We start from the raw sequence: 23,425 nt of genomic DNA on the forward strand, positions 1-23,425 counted from the left end.
TCTATAGGACATTAAATCCAAAAACAGCAGAATACACATTCTTTTCAAGTGCACATGGAACATTCTCCTGGACAGACCACATACTAGGCCACAAAACAAGCCTCAACAAATTTAAGAGGAAGAAATTATATCAGGCATTTTTTTTCTGACCACAATGGTATGAAACTAGAAATCAACTATGGAAAGAAAAATGGGAAAAGAAGAAACATGTGGAGACTAAAGAACATGCTACTAAAAAACCTTGGTCAATGATGAAATCAAAGAGGAAATCAGAGGGCTTCCCTGGTGGCACAGTGGTGAAGAATCCGCCTGCCAATGCAAGGGACATGGGTTCAAGCCCTGGTCTGGTAAGATCCCACATGCTGTGGAGCAGTTAAGCCTGTGCGTCACAACTGCTGACCTGTGCTCTAGAGCCCACGACCCACAACTACTGAGCCCACGCGCCACAACAGCTGAAGCCCACACACCTATAGCCCGTGCTCCACAACAACAGAAGACACCTCAATGAGAAACCTGCGCCCCACAATGAAGAGTAGCCCCCGCTCGCCACAACTAGAGAAAGGCTGTGCACAGCAATGAAGACCCAATGCAGCCAAAAATAAATAAAATAAATAAATTAAAATGTTAAAAAAAAGAGGAAATCAGAGAATACCTCAAAAGACAAATGAAAATGGAAATAGAACTTTCCAAATTTGGGATGCATCAAATGCAGCTCTGAGAGGGAAGTTTATAGCGATACAGTCCTTCTTCAAGAAACAAGAAAAAATCTCAAACAACCTAACCTACCACCTAAAAGAATTAGAAAAAGAACAAAGCCCAAAGTCAGCAGAAAAAATGAAATGATAAAGATCAGAGAAGATATAAGTAAGAGATCATAAAAACCATAGAAAAGATCAATGAAACCAAGAGCTGGTTTTTTAAAAAGATTAAAAAATTGATAAACCTTTAGCCAGGCTCAGCAAGAAGAAAAGAGAGAGGACTCAAATGAAATAAGAAGTGAAAGAGGAGAAATAAGAACTGATACCACAGAGATATTAAAAAAAAATCATAAGAGAATACTATGAACAGTTATATGCCAATGAAATGGACAAATTTCTAGAAACATACAGCCTGCCAAGACTGAAACAAGAACATACAGACAATTTGAACAGACTGGCCACTAGAAGTGAAATTGAATTTGTAGTAGAAAAACTCTAAGCAGACAAAGTCCAGGGCTGGATGGCTTCACAGGGTGATTCTACCAAACATATAAGAAGAAGTAATACCTATCCTTCTCAAACTATTACAAAAAACTGAAGAGGGAACACTCCCACATTCATTCCATGGGGCTACCATTATCTTGATACCAAAACCAGACAGAGATACTATAGAGATAGAAAATTACAGGCCAATATCTTTGATGAATATAGATGCAAAAATCCTCAACAAAATATTAGCAAACCAAATCTGACAATATATAAAATGGGTCATACACCATGATCAAGTTTGGATTTATTCCAGGGTCACAGGGATGGTTCAACATTTGCAAATCAATCAGTGTGATACACCACATTAACAAAAGGAAGGATCAGAATCACATGATCATCTCAAGAGACACAGAAAAAACATTTGACAAAATTCCATATCCATTCATGATAAAAATTCGCATCGAAGTGGGTACAGAGGGAACTTATCTCAACATAATAAAGGCCATTTATGACAAACCCACAGCCAAAATCATACTCAGTGGTGAAAACCTTCCCACTAAATTCAAGAACAAGACAAGGATGCCCACTCCTGCCACTTCTATTTAACATAATATTGGAAGTCCTAGCTACAGCAGTCAGAGAAGAAAAAGAAATAAAAGGTATCCAAATTGGAAGGGAAGAGGTAAAATTGTCACTACTTGCCGATAACATGATACTTTATATAGAAAACCCTAAAGTCTCCACCCCAAAACTATTAGAAACTAATAATGAATTCAGCAAGGTTGCAGGATATGAAATTAATATACAGAAATCTGTTGTGTTTCTATACACTAATAATGAAATATCAAAGAGAGAGTAAGAAAGCAGTCACATTTAAAATGATATCAAAAAGAATAAAATACCTAGGAATAAACTTCGCCCAGGAGGTGAAAAACCTATAGTCTGAAAACTATAAAACATTGATGAAGGAAATTGAAGATGATACAAAGAAGGAAAGATATCCCATGCTCTTGGATTGGAAGAATTAATATTGTTAAACTGGCCATACTACCCAGAGCAATCTACAGATTTAATACAGTCCCTATCAAAATACCCAGGACATTTTTCACAGAACGAGAATAATCCTAAAATTCATATGGAACAACAAAAGACCCCAAATTGCTGGAGCAACCTTGAGAAAAAAGAACAAAGCTGGAATATAACCCTCCCAGACTTCAGACAATACTACAAAGCTACAGTAATAGAAACAGCATGGTACTGGCACAAAAACAGACACATAGATCAATGGAACAGAAGAGAGAGCCCAGAAATAAACCCATGCCCCTGTGGTCAATCTATGACAAAGGAGGCAAGAATATACAATGGAGAAAAGACAGTCTCTCTAACAAGTTAGTGCTGGGAAAACTGGACAGCTACATGTAAAACAAGATATTAAATCATTCTCTCACACTATATACAACAGTAAACTAAAAATGGTTTAAAGAACTAAATGTAAGAACTGAAACCATAAAAGTCCTAGAAGAACATAGGCAGAATACTCTTTGACATAAATTGTAGCAATATTTGTTTGGATTTGTCTCCTAAGGCAAAAGAAATAAAAGCAAAAATTTTTTAATGGGACCTAATTAAACTTAAAAGCTTTTGCACAGCAATGAAACGAAAAGACAACCTACACAGTGGGAGAAAATATTTGCAAATGATGTGACCAACAAGCGGTTAATATCCAAAGTATATAAACAGCTCATACAGTTTAATATCAAAAAAACAAATGCCCCAATCAAAAAAGTGAACAGGGCTTCCCTGGTGGCGCAGTGGTTGAGAATCTGCCTGCCAATGCAGGGCACACGGGTTCGAGCCCTGGTCTGGGAAGATCCCACATGCCGCAGAGCAACTAGGCCCATGAGCCACAATTGCTGAGCCTGCGCGTCTGGAGCCTGTGCTCCACAACAAGATAGGCCGCGATAGTGAGAGGCCCGCGCACCGCGATGAACAGTGGCCCCCACTTGCCGCAAATGGAGAAAGCCCTCGCACAGAAACGAAGACCCAACACAGCCATAAATAAATAAATAAATAATTAAAAAAAAAAAAAAGTGAACAGAAGACCTGAATAGACATTTTTCCAAAGAGGATATGTAGATAACCCCAGGCCCATGAAAAGCTCAACATCACTAAGCATGAGGGAAATACAAATCAAAGCTACAATGATGTACCACCTCACACCTGTCAGAGTGGCTGTCATCAAAAAGTCAGCAAATAACCAGTGTTGGAGAGGACATGGAGAAAAGGGAACCCTTGTACACTGTTGGGAATGTAAATTGGTGTAGCCACTATAGAAAACAGTATGGAGATTCCTTAAAAAACTAAAAATAGAATTACCATATGACCCAGCAACTCCTCTTCTGGGCATATGTCCAGAAAAAAAACAAAAACACTAATTTGAAAAGATACATGCACCCCAGTGTTCATAGCAGCACTATTTATAATAGCCAAGACACAGAAGCAACCCAAGTGCCCATTAACAGATGAATGGATAAAGATGATATGGTATATATATATACAATGAAGTATTACTCAGCCATAAAAAAGAATGAAATTCTGCCATTTACAGCAACGTAGATGGACCTAGAGAATATTATGCTTAGTGAAATAAGTCAGACAAAGACAAGTACTATATAATACCACATTTATATGTGGGATCTAAAACATACTACATGTGAATATATCAGCAAAAGAGAAACAGGCTCAAAGTCAAAGATACAGAAAACAAACTTGTGGTTACCCAAGGGGAGAGAGGAGGGGGAGGGACAAATTAGGGGCATGGGATTAACAAACTATTATGTGTAAAATAGATAAGCAACAAGGATTTATTGTATAGTACAGGGAATTATCTTATTAGCCATTATCTTGTAATAACTTATAATGGAGTATAATCTGCAAAAATACCGAATCACCATGCTGTACACCTGAAACTAATATAATATTGTAAGTAAAATATACTTCAGTTTAGAAAATAGTGATAATACTGAATCTGGCAAGGATACAGAGAAAATGGATCACTCATACATTGCTGTTGGGAATATAAAATTGTACAACCACAATAGAAAATAGTTGGGGAGTTTCCTTTTAAAAAAACAAAACGTGATACCACCATCTGACCCAGGAATTCCACTCCTATACATTTATCCCAGAGAAATGAAAACTTAAATTCACACAAAAACCTGTACACAAGTGTCCATAGTAACTTTATTCATAATAGCCCAAAACTGGCAAAAACCCAGATGTCCTTCAGTAGTTGAAATGTTCAGCAAACTGAATACATCCACACTACAGAATACCTCTCAGCAGTAAAAAGGAATGAACTATTGACACATGCAACAACATCAGTGGATCTCAAGGGAATTATACTGAGTGAAAGAAGCCAATCTCAAAAAGTTACATACTATGTGATTCTATTTATATAACATTCTTGAAATGACAAAATTATAGAGACAGAGAACAGAGAAGTAGTTGCCAAGAGTCAGGGGTTGGGGAAGGCGGAAGGGTGTGGCAATAAAGGGGTAGAAAGAGGGACCCTTGTAGTGATGGGATAGTTCTGGATGTTGATTGTAGTGGTGGTTACATGGACTTATATGTGTAGTAAAATTGCACAGAACTATACACACACACATGTACGTTTAAAACTGGTGGAATTTGAATAAGCTCTGGATTATACCAATGTCAGTTGCCTGGTTTTGATATTGTATGATGCAAGATGTTACCCTTGGGGGAAACTGGGTGAAGGGTACATGGGACTTCTATGTACATTTTTTGCAAATTCTCATGAATTTATAAATATTTCACAATAAAAGGTTAAAAATTGATACCAAAATCTTTCTATATGGTTTTAGTTTTGAGAATTAATATAGTATATGCTTTTGTCTTTTGCCTTTCTCTGTAAGAATTTTGAATTCCATATAGTAGAATGTCTTGTACATTATTGTACAATGATTTCTAGAACTACATACCTAATTGTCTTCATCTGTCTGACTTTGTATAGATTATATTTCAGACTATTTTAATTATACACTATTAAAGATGTAAAACATCTTCATCACATCTTTTTTTTAAAGAGCATAATACAAATTGAAAGATACATTTTAAGAGAAATCTAAATGCCATCTGGTAGCAGAGGTTATGGGCTGCCTTTCTAATTATAAAATCAAAGAAGTTGCTCTTACCAAAATAGAGCAATAGCAAAAGATTTTATTTCTAAACTTATGAAATATTAACCAGTAATATTAAGTAGTATAAGTTATTATGAGTTTAAACTTTTTAGAGTCACCAAATCTTTAGAGTCGCTAATGAAAGCTATAAATTATCTTCCCAGAAAAATTAATTTGTGCACATATACATGCATCTTTGTATACTAATGCAGGGAATACATGGGCCCCAGAAGCCCATTCTCAAAAACTCTGGTTAAGAACTCATGCCTGCCGGTTAACAAACTGGAAGGTTCTAGAAAAATAACGTAACTGATATTCTCTAATATTGTAGGTATCAATCTAAGTTTACCATGTGTCTACAGTAAAATAGAAAGAGGGGCCAAAAGTGAGGATGCACGATTGATTTATGGTTTCTCTGGGAAATGTTTATTTCTAAAAAAATACAATTCATGACCACTGTATTTTGTTAAAATGATGAGATTATTAAAATGTGGTTTTTAATATATTTATGCATAAAACATAGATGAGTATGGCACTGACGACCAGGGTTCCATTAGGCCTAGAATAAGAGAAGAAATTGCTGTATGTATATTGTAGTGAGTCAGATCATGGACTTTGGATATGAATAAAGGACTGTCTGGCATTAGCCAATGGGATCCATGATTGAAAAGGCATCTTTCAAGTATTAAGTTAAAGTAAATGAATGTAGGTTTCTGAGATCTTATAGGTTTAAAAGTCATGTACTAAATATTTATAGGAAGCATTTTCTGAAGTACATTTATTGCTTTCTTCTGATTACAAAAGTACTAATGTGTATGGTATAGAAAATTTGCTAAGTAGAAGAAAGTAAAAGGAAGAAAAGGGGGTGGGGGAAGAAAAAAAAAAAAAAAAAAGAAAAGGAAGAAAAAAGTCACCTCTAATCCAGACATAAATGTGACCATTAAAAATTATCTTTCTATATTATTTATTTATATAAGTTTTAAAAAATACATATTGGGTCATGATGTATATTACTATTTTATAACCTGTTTTAAAAGGCAATATATTGTGAACATTTTCCATATCATTAAGTACACATCTCCGTTATCATTTTTAGTGTCAGGTTAGTCCATTGTCCAGTCACTCATTGTTGAATATAAATGATTTTCACTATTGTAAGCAATTCTACAATGAACATATTTGTAGAATGATCCTTGCATATATTCACAACTAGTTCCTTAGAATAAATTGGTAGAAATAGACTCTATGGGTAAGAGGGTATACACACTAAGGCTTTACTAATTTGTGCTCTAAACAGATTATACCAGTTAGATTCTTCTAGAAGCATATGGGAGTGATAGTTTGCTTGTGCACTTGCCAACATTGGGCATCAGTGTTTTATTTGCTACTCTAAAAGGTGAAAAAATGTACGTATGTTTTAATTTCTATTTCTTTGATTTTGATTCTTAAGGAAGTTACATTTTTTCATATGTTTATTAGCCCATTTATAGATCTTTTGTAAATTACAGGTTTTTGTCCTTTGTTGGTTTTTCTTTCTAATTGGTAAAAGTGATTTATAAATTAAGGATGTTGAGCCTTTTGTCCTGTAATATGTTGGCAGTGTTAACAATGTTGGCAAGTTTGTTTAATTATGGTATTTTTGGTATACGAAAACTTTAAAATTTTCTATTTACATCTATTAATCTCTACCTTTATGGCTTCTGCCTATAGGTGTTATGCTTAGAAAAGCATTTCTACCCCCATATTATGTAGTATGTCTTCTGTTTTCTTTTAGAATTTTTATCGTTTCATTTTTTGCATTTAAATCTCTAATTCATCCAGAATTAATTTTGTTGTATAGCATGAGAGTAGGAATCCTGTTAGCCAGATGTCCTAATATCAATTATGACATAATCCTTTCTTTCCCTGCTGGTTTGAAACACTATCTCTACCAATACTAAATTGTTATAAATATATGACTCAGTTTCTGGGCTTTCCATTTGGAATCATTGATTACCTGTCTATTCTTTAGCAGTGCCAAACTACTCAGATTATCATAACTTTATAATAAGTGTTAATAACCTTTACTTTTTACTTGCTCCTCTCTCTGCCTACTGCAGAGAGAGGAGCAAGTAGACACCTTTGTTAACAAAGGTGTTTACACCTTTGCCCCTGTTAACACCTACTGCCCCTGTTATAGCACTTAGTAGACTTTGTTCTATATATAGATTCTATCAGTTCATTAATTATCTGTTGTGTAACAGGTTACCACGAATTTAGCAGTTTACAGCACATACTTATTATCCTGTAGCTTCTGTGGGTTAGGAATCTCAGAACCACTCAGCTAGATCCTCTGCTTCAAAGTTTCTCATGAGGTTGCAATCAAGGTATCGGCCATGGCTGGGTCAGCTGAGCAGGAATCCCCTTCGAGGCTCACTCGTGTGGTTGTTAGTATAATCCGTCCCTTTTGAGTTGTCCCTTAGTTCCGTCTGGCTATTGGCCAAAGACCACCTTCAATTTCTTGCCATATAGCCCTCCCTAACATGGCTATTTGCCTCATCGAAACCAGCAAGAGACAGATTATGCTAGCAAAGTGGAAATTAGAATCTTTTGTAATCTAATTATGTATAATCCGCTCAACCTTGAAGTATCTCCTATTGATTAGAAGCGAGTTACTCAAAGGGAGGGGATTACACAAGGTTGTGGATACCAGAGGGAAGAATCACTGGGGTCCATCTACTAGCTGCTTGCTACAGTCACTTTTCTCAACTATACCTGTAGTCCATGAGAATAATGGTACCTTCCTCTTGTTTAATCATTGATCATTACCCTCTGACACAATGCCTGGCATGTAATAGTAGGTCCTTAAATAAATATTTGTGGGATAATAATGTGTCTCTAATAAATGGCGTATGTTTGAGTTGGGAGTTTTTTTTGGTGGGGGGACAGTCTAAGTATTTGTCTTTTAAGAAACAAAATAAAAGTCTTTTATACTTACTGTTATAAAATTGGTTGGACCTCTATTATCTTATTAAGTTTGTTTTTCACATGTCCCTGCGGTTTTCCTTGAACATCTTTCTTTTGCTGTGTTGACAGTTTTCTTTCCTATGCATTAGACTTTCCTATGCATTATCGTGCAATGTTTGCACAATAGCAGTCTCTGCCGTATCCTTGCTGTACTTTCACTCTTTGCTTATAACCCTCTGCTTTCGGCTAGAGCCCTCACAGCTGACTCAAAGCAGGGGAAGATTCCAGTTTACATTTTTAGGGCTCTGGTGCAAGGAAAAGGATTGCTGTCTCCCTGCCAGTTCTGCAGAAGTAAGAGCTGGATATGTTTTTGGCATCTTCTGTCATTACCCAGATGCATTAATACACAAATGTGATGCTCTTATAATTGCAGAGCATCGTATACTAAGTAAGCTTTTGCTGGTAGCCTACAATCTAATCATTTCTTTTAGAATTAAAATATTTTGAGGAGATGTGCTTCATTTCAAAGAATTGATCTAATTTTTAGAGTATCCCATACTATTGAAAAATTGTGAAATAGGTGTACTGTCACTATCACCACTAGTCCCGTACCCGCCGTTGGGCAAGATGTACTCTTTGATTCATTCAGTCATCCTTTTCGTTCTTACAGCATTCACTCTCCCTTGCATGTACCAAGCACTGCCCTAGGCACAAGAAATACGAGTAATTAAGACACTAGTGTCTAGTGAGTCTAGTGAGGGAGACAGACATGAATACAAATTATTTCTCTTTGTGGGTGGTGGGGGGGTATTTCTTTGTCCTCATATTTAAAAAATTTTTCTATGTATATCCAGCACAATTCACATAAAAATTTTTTTGGTGAGGGTATGAGGTGGGAAATCTACGTTTCTTTCCTAAGTAGTTAATTGAGGAATCCCCTCTCTGGTTTGAAATGCCACTTTTATCATGTGCTAAGATGTAATGTAAATTGAGTGTTTCTAAGCTCTCCACTATTTTACTTATTTGTCCAACTATTTTACATGTTGTACCTTTATAATGCATTTCAGTATCTGGTGATGCAGGTCCTTCATTTTTTAGTCATAGTCCAAAATATTCTTTATGTTCAACTGTTTATTCTTTGCATAGTTTTCTTTATTTTGTATTGCTAGTTTCTTAGAGGTGATTAATTGGAAATGTGACTTCTAAGTTCTTTTAAATTCCTAGTTTAAATTAAGCCTTTAATACGCTTTCCTCTGATGAATATGAAACATGAAAGTTGATACCAGGTATCATTATAATTTTTGCCCCTTTTGAAATATTTTAATGACTTATTTTGCTGCTCAATGCCACAGAGACTTTAAATGAAAAGTATGGTGTTTGAAACTTGGTATTGACTTTGCTATTTGAATGTTAATTTACCTTTTTTTTATACCTTAGGTTTAGCCCAAAGGCATCACTTTTGCCACCTTTTCAGATGCATCACTCAAGAACCTGTACTAAGGAAATGAGTGGTATGTTTTCTAAACATTATTTTCGTGATACATTATGGTTTCTGGAGCCTCAGAGCCCCCCAAAAAATATCTAATGGTGGCTTTTGACATTTGTTCTCACCTTCTCCCACTTGGAATACATCTTTCCTCCCCTCTTTTCTGATTTCTTTAAGTTATGAATTGAAGTGATCTAAAGAGAAAGTAATACCTCCAAGGATATCATTATTATTCTGACTTGAGGCCTTCCTCACACCAGACCTATTCTGTTTCACTTCCACGTGTTACCTACAGAGATATTTGTGTCCCTTGTCACTCTCTTACTCATTAGAGAGTAAGATTTAAAGCACATAAATAGGGGACTTCACCTCATAAAATAGTTTCAGATACTCTACCATGTAAAATCTGGGCCCCTAAACTATGTGCATTGACCACTAAGCATCTAAATATGAATATAAATATATAAAATCCAAAAGGACTGTTAAGAAATCAATAGAAGACATAATAAAGTTGAAGAATCTGAAGATTAGACGTGCACACACTCATCTTGTCTCCTCCAACCAAAGTGTTAATTCCCTGCTCTTAGACCCACCCAAGGGATACAGTATTTTCAGAAATTATGTTGCATGAAATTTAAATGTGGTTTTAAATGATTTGCTGCTTTAAGTGTGATTCTTACTGAGTTGAAATCATTTTTTTCCATAGGAATATATCTCCAGTATTTCTCATAGAAATTAACTGAACAATTTGACTCTTGTTTATATCAATTACTTTTACATATGCATTTTCTGAAAAATGACTACTCAGTAAAGTCGTATACCCTTTAGAGGCTGTAAATCCTTTACATTAGAATAAGCTTTTTCTGCAGAACCAAGAGGACTTGTTTCAGGAGGATTATGATTCACCCAGCAGCTGATTTACACACACTTATACATAACCTCTCCTACCTGCTGGCAGCCTAAATTACTTCCTTGATTTGTTTAACAAAAGGTACAGAAGCTTAGCTGACTCCAGTGGCCCCACAGAGCAGGTGCATTTGCAAAGCCTCCAACTATATGTCAGCTGCTGACACTCTCTCTTTAAGGGAGGGACTGGCCAGTTCCAAGAAACTCATCTTTTCTTTCTTCCTGGTTCTTTTATATATCATTATTTGGGAAGAACTTTATAAATTAACTGTGCCTTTAATAGGAAATGTATGTGGACATCCTGGACCCTTCTGTTGGCTGAGCCAAACCAAGTCTCAGCAAGGGCAGGTCTCATGCCCTATGGTGGGTAAAGCAGAGTCAGCATCCAGCCATCCTCAAGGAACAGCTCTCCCTTTGGCTTCCTGGCGTCCTCAAAGGCCAGCATCCCCAAACCAGCCTATGTGTCTCCACCAGCCAGTTTAAAAAATAAAATAAAATAAAAATTGTTGAATCCCAGCAGAAATACTATATGATTAAAATATGAACATATTTTGCTTATAGATGGTAATTTTTAAAATACTCTGATCTGTATCCCAGTAAAATTTAGAAAAGGTTTGGAATGAATTTCATAGTTCTTAAAATACCAGAAATATCAGCTATTGGGGACACTTAAATTTCTTTATTGCCTTAGGATGTTAACTCAGGCATTCTAAGTTTTAAATCAAAAATAAATGTGAGTAAGAGAGCTAGCCAAAACTTTATAAATGTTCGCTTATGAAAAATGAATGAATTGGAATGGAGAAATAAAAACAAATCATTAATAGTCATTTATGAGCACCAAACCTTTTATTTATGTTTATAAACTGAGGCTAGGATGATTATTACAGGTGGATCAATTTTTGAACTTTCATTTATTGCTAAATTATTTTTTCTCATTAATAAAGGGAAAAATTGATCATACCTTAAAACCTGGACAATTACTTATTTTTTATAAAATATTCTTTGATCTTACTATTAAGGCATTATCCTTAGGCTTTGTAAAATATAGCTTTAAACTTATCATTACATATATACCATTATTGTCTAAAATTTAACCTTTCTTAGTTGCAATTAGAAAATGATTGGTTAAATAATAAATTTCATTATTCTTTATGAGTTTAAATTAAACCATGACGTATCCTTGGAAAATAAAGGGGCTAGGTTCCCTCTCTGAGTGGCTGTTGACCTTCTTGGTTATTTCAGGGTTAAAACTTAGAATGAAATTGTCATGGTCCTGCTCTCCTAATCCTGCTCCCTTTGAAAGTCCCTTAACCCCCCCAAGCCTGAAGTATAACAAAGCCTGAAGACACAAATACTAGGTAATGGGGATAATCAAAAATGTTAAGCATTCTGGTTAATTCTATCATATTTTTTAATTTAAAGATAATTTAAATCAGGCTGTTGAAAAACCAAATGTCACGCCTCCTGCCTCTTACACTTATAAAATGGATGAGGTTCAAAACCGCATAAAGGAAATACTAAACAAGCATAACAATGGCATTTGGATATCTAAGCTTCCACATTTTTACAAAGAATTATATAAAGAAGAACTTAATCAAGGAATTTTACAACAGTTTGAACACTGGCCTCATATTTGCACGGTACGTTTCTTCTTATTCCTCCTTCCTGATGCCTCCTCCCTGCCCCACTTTCAGATTTTGAGTTGTTAGTAATATCACCTTTTATTTGGGGAGCACAAAGCTCTTTACATAATATTGCTTCATTAATCTTTATGACTACGATTAACACATACCGGTTCTTATTTATAGGAGAAATATGTCACGGCTGAGGTCTTGTGTGTGTTGTAATTGCTGTTTTTATAGATTTTAAGTTATTTTTAAATACATTTAATATATGGTAATATATATACCATTTTGTACTGAACTGTTACCAATAGATACTGATGGCTTTGTCGTTTTAATAACTTGAACTTAACTGGTAATAGAACATTTTTTGTTAGCCTCAAATTTTATATTCTTGTTCCTGAGCATTTTTAAAGACATTCAGCTGAACAAATTTTAGTTATTTTGGCTAATTAGTTATAGAATACATCTAAAAAAATTAATACAGGGTTCAGATTTAAACTACTCACAAATTTCTTTGGAGAAAAATATTGAAAAGTGAGGTGACATCTATTTCCATGCCTGTTCCTACTTGAGAATCTATTATAATAAAACGATGGCTCAAAAAAAAAAACAAAAAAACAAAAAAAAACGATGGATCAGAGTAGTTTATTAGACATCTTTTAGTTCATCCAGAGATAGAGACAACTAGGTTCTTAAACCAAAATAACTAATTTTTAGATATTTCTTAATGTTTATTTACATAGAATTTATTCAACAAAATAACTTCTAAATTAGCAGTTACTTGGTGCTTCCAAGCTTATAGAATTAAATATGCATGACAATTATTGCTTGATAGAGGGCTTTCATTTCTTTAACTTAATATATATTTTGGCCCCCAACCCTGTTGGGCAGAGTGTGGGCCACTCTCTCTTATAAGCACCTGACCTAAAGACAGCATGTATTTTTATAACCACTTCTTCCTCCAGGGCACTGACACCCACTCCAGTCCTATGGGCTTTCCAGTCAAGAGTCATCCATCCATCCATCTATCTGTCTTATTTGTTCTTAAATCATTCACTCTGCACCTGCAGGTACCATGCACTGCTTTGGGGGCTGAGACCACCTTAGGGCAATGTGATGTGCTGATGAATATATACATACAGTGTGAAGTGGGAAAACAAGAAGAAATGTCAAACTCTGGAATTATGGCTGTTTCCCTACCTATAAAGTCAAGAATGATCATAAGAATGTTATCCCTGATTTATGTTGAATATGGGGTTTATTCTTGTAGTGGGAATTCCTAAGGTTGCTATTCAATTCATTCCATTTTTACTCCTTTCTGCAAAGAATATTCTCACTGGATGCAGGTTTAGCAGCATTTGAGGACCCCCTTAGGTTTCCATAATCTTGAAGGGGACTTCTGAGGTTTCACCAGGCTGCTTGATTTGAAGGTTCAGGGCCTGGAGCTCGTTTTTGGAATGCATATGGTTCTTTTATTTTTTAAATCCGTAGACATTCATGAACTTATGTCTTCAATGAACTTTAAACCCTTTTATTGTGAATATACACATATAACTCACTATTAAGCTTCGATAAAGAAATTATCTTTGGAGTAAAAGAATTTTAAATTAACTTCACAAATTCTTCTTAATGTATTATGTTTCTGGTCACTTTGTTTTACACTGCATGATAATTACTAGTATTTGTGTAGCTTAATTTATGACTTTTGGCGGGAAATTTTCATCCTCGCTACTCTGCATATCTGCAAAGCCTCAAAATTTCTCTTGCTAGGACTGCAGGAGAGAGAGTACCTATCTCTTTGATGTTAAAACTTTATCTAAAGTGGGTGGTTTCCTACTAAATTTCAGGTGCTGAAATGACTGATTTTTAATTTTTTGGTTGCTCAAATGCATCTCTGTTGCATGATTATTTTCTGTCCAGGCAGTGAGGGTGGAATGTGATGCAGAAATGTAATGTATCTTTCTTATCTCCATGCTGTTTCTCTCAATTTTGAGTAGGACTGTTTAGATGCAATCACTATCAATTGTCAGGTATGAGAATTTACTTAGTGAAGCATTGTGTCTAGGATGACAAAAACTGCCAGTTTTAATGACATCTGTTGATATTTTTCAAAACTGTTTTTTTAATAGCTCTGATTTTTTTTTTTTTAAACAGCCTACTGGTAAACAGTTTCAAACTGTTACACCATGTTTATTTTTAGGCAGTTTTAAACAGTTACACCATGGTTATTTTCCCTTTTTTCTGACTTCTTGCTTTTCATCTTGCTGAAAAACTGATAGCATGCCCAGGGCTGATTCTACTGCAAACAGGGTCAGACAGGTTAGAACACAGTGCAGAAATTTTAGGGTAAGAAAGACTTAGTAATGTGTATCTCCATATGTCTTGTTGTGTAAGTGAAGAAGAAATCTGAGTGCAGTGTACTTCTTTATTTTAGAAAAAAAAAAAAGTGCTTTCTCCCCCCAGTCATGTAAAATGTCCCATATAAAAATATTGAAAAATAAAGTTATAAAAGAAATAAAAATCACCCATCATCCTACCTCCCAGAGATAATCACTTGCAGGATTTCCATTTGAATAAAGGATGGGTAGCATCAGCTCAAGGGACCAAATAAAAGCTCTGAAATTTTACCTTCATGAAGATTTAATCAGCTATACGCTATAAGTCACTTTACAAGGTTGTTAGATGGTATTTTGATGCAGGCAGAAGGAGGCTTTGAATCTGTTGTCCTTAACCTTTTGGATCTCTCTGACAACAAAATGTGGACTGAGAGTTTTGAAAGCTAAAGAGAATATAAAATCATATTAGCAATGGTGACCCAGTTCCATAGTGTTCCTAGGCAACTTTCGAGGGAAATGGAACTTGTGCAGAAGCTGTCTTCGAAAGGCAAAGAGCCCAAGATGGCAGGCTGTTGACCAAGGATACTGGCATCTAAGAATTGCCGTTGGGTCCTAGGAGAAGGATAGCAACATCTCTTGGCTGTTCTAAAGTGGTGGCCTTATTAATAATGTTCTCCTTAATTGTTGTATTTGGCTAGTATTTATAAAATGCTTCTGTGAGCCACCCACTGACCTGGGTGCTAAGAATAACAGTAAACAAGACAGACCTGGACCTTGCCCTTACGGAACTTACTGTCCAACAGGGAAAATAAACATTGAGCAGATAAGGGCAAGCCTGCAATAGTTATGAAGGAGAAATGCAGGGTGCTAAGGAAACGTGTAAACAGGAGGATGTGACGTAGTCTGATGAGTCAAGAAAAGCTTCCCAGAGGAGGTGTCTGTTACACTAAAACCTGAGAGGTGAGTTGAAGTAAGTTAGACAAAGGTGGGAATGCTGGGGAAAAGGCACCTCAGACAAAAGAAACAGCCTGTGCCAAAGCCTGAGACAGAAAAACATGGCTTTTTCAGGAAACTGTAAGAAATTCAATAAGAAGAGAGTGGCTCAAGAAGAAACTCAAGAGGCAAACGGGCCATTCACTTTATTAAAGAGTCATCATTTGGTGGAAACTTAGTGGGTCCCTGCCATGAGGTCACGCAGGATCCAGAGCCTCTGGCCGACTTCAATTTCTAGTAAAATTTCAAATCTTGTGACAATTACTGTTGAACATCAGAGATTTTGTTGAAATCCTCCACTCTGAAACATGGGTGGAGAAACGTCTCCATTCCTACCTGAGACAGAATATCTGTCTTTAGTGCCTTACCTGAAGCTGTGTGGAGAGCTGGGCGGCTCGTTTAGAGCCAGATAGGAATAGATGCACTCAGCTGAGAAGGCTCTCTGCCAGTAGCCTGGAAGACCTAGCGTAGGAGCAGTGGGAGGCAACTTCAGGATAGTGGGAAACATTCTGAGTTCAGCTGGAAGCACCTCAGGCCTTAATTACAGAACATAACATTTAGTGAATGAGAACATAAAATGTTGTAAATGAGAAAAAATACCTAATGACGCTAATTATTCATGCTTTTATAAAAAGGTTTTACTGTTAGTCTGTATTTTATATGTCATTTTTCTGTCCGTTAGAAATCACTGAGCTTTATTTTAAGTCGTTTAGTCCTCTAATACCTCAGACTTTTAAAAATTCCTAAAGTTCTGGATTGCGTCAATATAGCAATTTCTGTAATATCAAAAGAGGCAACAGCAGTTCTGCCACTTACATATTTTTGTATTTTTGTATGTTCAGGAATGTCTTAATTTGTGGTAATTAATTATATAAGATAAAGCACCTGTCAGCTCATGCAAAATGTATTGCCTCTTTTTTTAAAGCCTGGATATTTCTGGGTTAAAAACAAATTGAATTTCTAAGGAATTGAACAGAAATGAAACAGCAGTGATATATCCTCAGGCTTAGTGGTGTTGATACAGTCTATGCAGCCATGGCAGCAGAAGCAGCAACGAGAAGTAAAGCTAGGACTTGAAAGTACAGCCATAATATCTAATTGGAATCCAATTTCTTTTCTAACTTTTCATCAATAAAAATAAATATGCAATGAACACATTGGAACAGTTTTTAAATTCAATTTCAGCGACCATCTGAATAGGAGAAAGATAAAAGAGCACTGCGGCGAAATCAAAATAGGGCAGCAGGGGAGTAATGTGACATTGCTGTTCTGGTACTTGAAACAGAAGACTACCCATAAGGCCCAATAGTACAATAGAAAGAGTTTGGGCTTTGCAGTTAGGTTTTTGCCCTGGCCATTTCTTAGTGGTGTTACTTTCAGCATACAAATCTGGGCTTCAGTATGCTCTAAAATGTGACTGTTTCTTCCCATCTCTTAGGGTTGTTAGAATTAAGTTACACAAACTATAAACAGCTGCCAGTACAGTATAGAAACATGGCAGGTCTATAGGGGACTTCCCCTGGTGGTCCAGTGGTTAAGACTCCGTGCTTCCAATGCCAGGGGCGTGGGTTTGATTCCTGGTTGGGGAACTAAGATCCCACATGCTGCACAGTGTGGCCAAAAAAAAAAAAGAAAAAAAGAAACATAGCAGGTATATAGGAAAAGACAGCTGTTATTTGTCCAGGAACAGTCCAGCTTAAATGTAAGCAAGTTAAAACCCACTGGTAAACTAGAGGCATACCCAGCAAGCTCTGTAGAGGAGCCTATCTCCTCAGTGAAAACAGAGGAAACGCTAAAGAGGGCAGAACAAAAGTTTAAATTGAAAAATAAGAGCAGTGGATAAAGGAACTAAAACTCTTAGATGAAGTGAGTTTCTGCCATCCTAGAGGAGCAGATCCTGCTCCCCGCAAAGGTAATGAGAAGCATATCTAGTACCTACTTAGCTTAGAATGCACAGTGAAAGCCACAGCTGCCAGCCAAGATCATCCCCAAAAGGTCTGCACACATTTAACCAGGATAATGTCTTCCTGAAGGGGACCTATGAACAAGGGCCTAACCTTGGGCCACACTAAAGGAAAATGGCTTGAAGTTTATCCAAATATAAATGGTTGTAGTCAGCATCAGCGCGAAGTCCTTACTAGGAAAGGGATGGGAGTGAAAGAGTATTAGCCTTGAAATACATAATGTCTATAAAACTACTTACCCAAGATGGTGGAGAAAGAGCTTCTCTGGATAGGTGGTTTGTGAACAGACAGGGTACCATCTACAAGGATCTTTTTACCTTTACCTTTGATTAAACCTCTGTGGAATATGCCACAAACACCTGTACTTTCTTAAACAGAAGCGACTAAAAATTATAACCCTTTCTGAATAATCTTGGGCGTAGCATGAACCGCTGCAGAGAGGGTGGCAGTTGTAGGTGGTCTGGAATGCTGAGCTGGGTGTTAGCTCATCTCAGTGTATTATCCTGCGTGCAGTATGAACCCCACCCACTGCCCTTAGAGGCTTCAGATCTGAACCTATCAGTTTGTCTTCACTGTGGCCCAGTCAGGCCATTGGGGACCATTTCCTCATCTCTTTCTCAGTTGTCTAACTTTCCCAGCACTTCTCAGCATTAACAAAAAAAGACTGAGCTCTGTAGAAGGTCATCAACCAGTCTTTCTTTCTGTGAACTCGCTAATCATAGGGTGCAAGCTTCTGGTCAGTGGCTCTTTGATGTTTTAGTTGTTGCTAGGTACCCAGAGTTCTTTACTGCCTGCTGAAATTGAGTTTTTTAATTGGTTTGTTTTTGAGTTCCAAGCCACTGCTAATAGTTGGAGTGCTGGAAGGCAGGTCTACAGGTAAACGTGATTTTACCATACTGTCTGAGGTTGGTATTGGGTGGTGACCATATAAAATGAAATTGAGAATGTAATTTAAAGCTTCAACACAAAGAACTACTACCCAATGGAAACAAAACTGTGTCTGAATGAGACCCGTACAACTGCTTTGAGACTTTTTGATTTAATTGGACAATACCAATTCTGTTACAGAATCCCAAAGAAAATTCTAATTCCATAAGAAACAGTAAGTTTACCTCAGCAGCCTATGCTGCAGAGTTAGCAGGTGAGCCTTCATAGACTCAAAGGAGTTTGGCTTCAAGAACTTTACAGCACAGGTAAATTAGGAAGAAGTAAAGACCTCTTAGAATTAAGAAGACAATTTCTAGGCATTTAGCATGAAGACTTCTATTTGTGTGAACTTGTAGGGCTCCTGAAGAAGTCGATGTTTTAAGTCCTTGAGTCTCACATCTACCAAACCTAACCTGTCAACTCCAAACTTACAAAAACTCAGAGGGATGTGAGAGAAGTATCTCATTCAAGTTGTGATTCCAAATGAGGCAGAAATCAAGCTAAATATAATGAACTTGTGGGAATAGAAGGTTTAAGGCATGTTAGACACTAGAATCTTCTGATGATCACCAAAGGAGATGGTTTGAACTCCATGGTGTAAGGAGTTAATCCTTTAGGTTACCTACCTGTCTCTGCTGTTGGGAGTTGGAGGTAAGGACCCATACATAGTAAATCTATGGAGTTCCAGGTCATGCCAGTTTCCAGTCATTGGACTGGTGATTTTTTGGGTGGATATCCAAAGCCAAAGAAAAAACTGAAGAGCCACAAAACAAAGCATGGAAGAAAATGGCAGGATTATGATCCTGAGTCTTCTCCTATAGAACAGGAGGCCTTTTGACCCCCTTCTCAGGTACGTACCTGAATCAATTAGACCACAGGAACTATTGGGTTGGCCAAAAAGTGCCTTTGTTTTTTAAGTAAAAATAAAAGACACATTTTTCATTTTCACCAAGAACTTTATTGAACAACGTATTCACCCTTTTGTTTCACTACTTTCTGCCATTTTTCAGGCAATTTCATAATTCCATCTTCCCAAGATTTTTTATCTTTTTGAGCAAAGAACTGTTCCAGGTGCCTTTTACAGTCTTCCAGGGAATTGAAATTTTTTCCATTAAGAAAATTTTGTAAAGACCTAAGTAAATGGAAATCCAAAGGTGCAGTAATATCTGGTGAATACGGCGGATGAATCAGAACTTCCCAGCCAAGCTAACAGTTTTTGCCTGGTCGTCAAAGAAATATGCGGTCTCACGTTATCCTGATGGAAGATTATGCATTTTCTGTTGACTCATTCTGGATGCTTTTCGTCAAGTGCTGGTTTCAGTTGGTCTAATTGGGAGCAGTACTTGTTGGAATTAATCGTTTGGTTTTCCTGAAGGAGCTCATAACAGGACTCCCTTCCAATCCTGCCATATACACATCATCACCTTCTTTGGATGAAGACCAGCCTTTGGTTGGTGGTGGCTCATTTCGCTTGCCCCATGATCTCTTCCGTTCCACATTATTGTACAATATCCACTTTCCATCGCCCGTCACAATTTGTTTTAAAAAACAGAACATTTTCATTACGTTTAAGTAGAGAATCAAATGTGGAAATATGGTCAGGGTTTTTTTCGCTTAACTTATGTGGAACCCAAACATCAAAGCGATTCACATAACCAAGCAGGTGCAAATGATTTTCAGTGCTTGATTTGGATATTTTGAGTATGTTGGCTATCTCCCACGTGGTATAACGTTGATTGTTCTCAATGAATGTCTCGATTTGATCACTGTCAACTTCATCTGGTCTACCCGACCGTGGAGCATCGTCCAGCGAGAAATCTCCAGCACAAAACTTCGCAAACCACTTTTTAAAATTTATTTATTTTATTTATTTATTTTTGACTGCGTTGGGTCTTCATTGCTGCGCACGAGCTTTCTCTAGTTGCGGCGAGTAGGGGCTACTCTTCATTGTGGTGCATGGGCTTCTCACTGTGGTGGCTTCTCCTGTTGCGGAGCACGGGCTCTAGGCACGTGGGCTTCAGTAGTTGTGGCTCACGGGCTCTAGAGCACAGGCTCAGTAGTTGTGGCACACAGGCATAGTTGCTCCGCGGCATGTGGGACCTTCCCGGACGAGGGCTCAAACCCATGTCCCCTGCATTGGCAGGCGGATTCTTAACCACTGAGCCACCAGGGAAGCCCCGCAAACCACTTTTGACGTGTTCGATCAGTCACAGCACCTTCTCCATACACTGCACAAACCTTATTTTTGCGTTTCAGTTGTGTTTTTACCTTTCTTGAAATAATAAAGCATGATATGTGGAAAATGTTGCTTTTTTTCTTCCATCTTCAGTATTAAAATGGCTACACAAAAATTCACCAATTTTGATAAGTTTTTTTTTAAATGCACACTGATATGATAGCTGTCACAATACAATCTAACAAAATCGTTTCAAATGAAGTTAGAAAAAACTAAGTGCTACTAGAGCCATCTTACGGAAAAAAACGAACGAACCTTTTGGCCAACCCAATAGAAGTTGTAAAAGCACCCTCTTGAAAGATCCAACTGGAATGATTAGCAGCTGATTATCACACTAAGGAAATAATAAAAGCCATGTTTCAAGTAGCTATTGACTTACCTTGGTCATTTATGAAGGCCAGAAGACAGCTGTTCTGTTTTGGGGGATGAGACAAGAGAACAGCATGTAAATCTGGTCAGATGTACCAGAGCACAGTGAAGAGTGGACACCATACTGTAACCCACATTCCAGCAATTTCTTGCCTTTGGGGAGATTCTCATAGGCTAGGAATAGATGTAGTAATAGGTGTTGTTTCTAAGCCCATTGATCAGAAAATTAAAAAGAAGGCACATGTTGTGGAGGACAGATGGTGATCACATTGGAATGCCTGAGAAAAGCAAATTTTCACTTTCATGAAAAATTTAAAACAAAGAGTTTAAGTTGAAAAAAATTACATTTGTCTTAAATTACATATATTTTAAATTCTAAACAGTATGAGTTTCATGATCTTTTCTTTTGAATTGAGTAACCCTTCAGCTATTCTCCAAAGATTGGCTAATGAAGTACGTGGACCAGGCATATCTTCCATGTCACTAAATTATCCATGAATACTTGTCTAACATGTTGAAGAACATCTGAATCAACTCCGGTTAGTGTCAGGTTCTGTTCCTAAAGTCAGGCTTATGTTTAATGTTAGTAGATGCTAATTTGAATTTAAAGAGGCCAAATCACTAGAGAATAAAGTGGAATTAGGCACATAACTGGCTTATGAGATCAAGAAGAAGCCAGTTAAAATTGGAAAGTGGCTACAATTCAAGGAACTAGTCATTTAGGGATTGCTGAGGGCTGGGGTAGGGTATCTACTTTAAACAATGAAAATAAAACTGCTGAGGAAACAAATCTGCCTTCTAGTTCAGATGATTATTTGGCCATTGTTTGTACTTTGAATAAACTCAGGCTTACTGGTCAAAAATCTACTTTATAGGCTGACTGGCAAAGCTTGATATAAATGCTACTGGCAAAGCTTGATATAAATGCTCCAGACAAAGCCCTGGAAGCTTACTACTTCCAGGTGATCTTTAAGCATTATTCTGGAATAAAGGCCAGAAAAATGGGAATTCTCCTCTTGTCCTGACCAAATTCACATCAAGTGGACCTAATATTCATAACTTCTGTTAAGATAGTAATCCCTAGTTAGAAGAACTCAGTGTGCTGGTCATGTTCAGAGGTCATGTTTAGAGGTTTGACGGATTTGACAATTACATTGTTAGGTAATTGGTCCTGATTGCATCTAAAGCACAGGTGGGAATGGAAGCTTTGGGGCCAAGAGTGGGGGAGATTAGTAAACAAACATTGAAGTATCTCATATTCCCAGTTAACTTATTGGAAAGAAAAGGATCATTAAACTGAAGAACTGTTGTCCTCTTTTGGGTTAGAAGAAGCCATGTGGACAGATAGGGCATGTGGCTTGTGAGAGTTATTTTAGATGAATAAGATGGACTATACTCCATTGAAATTAGCCTCTGCCATCCACTTCAGAGAAGGTGTTGCAAAGAGTTGAGAAGATGTTGCTAGGTGAAGACTGAAAAAGGGTTTTAAGATGGGCCCAGCAGGCTCAGCTGGCTTTGGATATGGAGGACTGCCATGTCTAAATCTAAAACTGTAATAACCGGGATTCTTTTTTTCTTTTTTTTTTAACATCTTTATTGGAGTATAATTGCTTTACAATTGTGTGTTAGTTTCTGCTTTATAACAAAGTGAATCAGCTATACATATACATATATCCCCATATCTCCTCCCTCTTGCGTCTCCCTCGCACCCTCCCTATCCCACCCCCCTAGGTGGTCCCAAAGGACGGAGCTGATCTCCCTGTGCTATGCGGCTGCTTCCCGCTAGCTAGCTATTTTACATTTGGTAGTGTATATATGTCCATGCCACTCTCTCACTTCGTCCCAGCTTACCCTTCCCCCTCCCCGTGTCCTCAAGTCCATTCTCTACATCTGCGTCTGTATTCCCGTCCTGCCCCTAGGTTCTTCAGAACCATTTTTTTTTTTTTTAAGATTCCATGTGTATGTGTTAGCATACGGTATTTGTTTTTCTCTTTCTGACTTACTTCACTCTGTATGACAGTCTCTACGTCCATCCACCTCACTACAAATAACTCAATTTTGTTTCCTCTTATGGCTGAGTAATATTCCACTGTATATACGTGCCCCATCTTTTTTATTCATTCATCTGTCGATGGACACTTAGGTTGCTTCCATGTCCTGGCTATTGTAAATAGAGCTGCAATGAACATTGTGGTACATGACCCTTTTTGAATTATGGTTTTCTCAGAGTATATGCCCAGTAGTGGGA

The 23,425-nt window shown here is 37.1% G+C and overlaps 1 protein-coding gene across 1 annotated transcript in view; it reads left to right on the plus strand.

Moving 5' to 3' along the window:
- Nucleotides 1-23,425, plus strand: part of TDRD7 (tudor domain containing 7) — a 90,625-nt gene that overhangs the window by 31,955 nt on the left and 35,245 nt on the right. The window contains exons 5-6 of the mRNA XM_036854372.1: nucleotides 9,773-9,846; nucleotides 12,150-12,367. Coding sequence (XP_036710267.1) covers nucleotides 9,773-9,846; nucleotides 12,150-12,367 — 292 coding nt within the window. The remainder of the gene's footprint in view (nucleotides 1-9,772; nucleotides 9,847-12,149; nucleotides 12,368-23,425) is intronic.

The sequence above is a fragment of the Balaenoptera musculus genome, chromosome 6 (genome assembly GCF_009873245.2).
Source record: "Balaenoptera musculus isolate JJ_BM4_2016_0621 chromosome 6, mBalMus1.pri.v3, whole genome shotgun sequence".
Taxonomy (NCBI): Eukaryota; Metazoa; Chordata; class Mammalia; order Artiodactyla; family Balaenopteridae; genus Balaenoptera; species Balaenoptera musculus.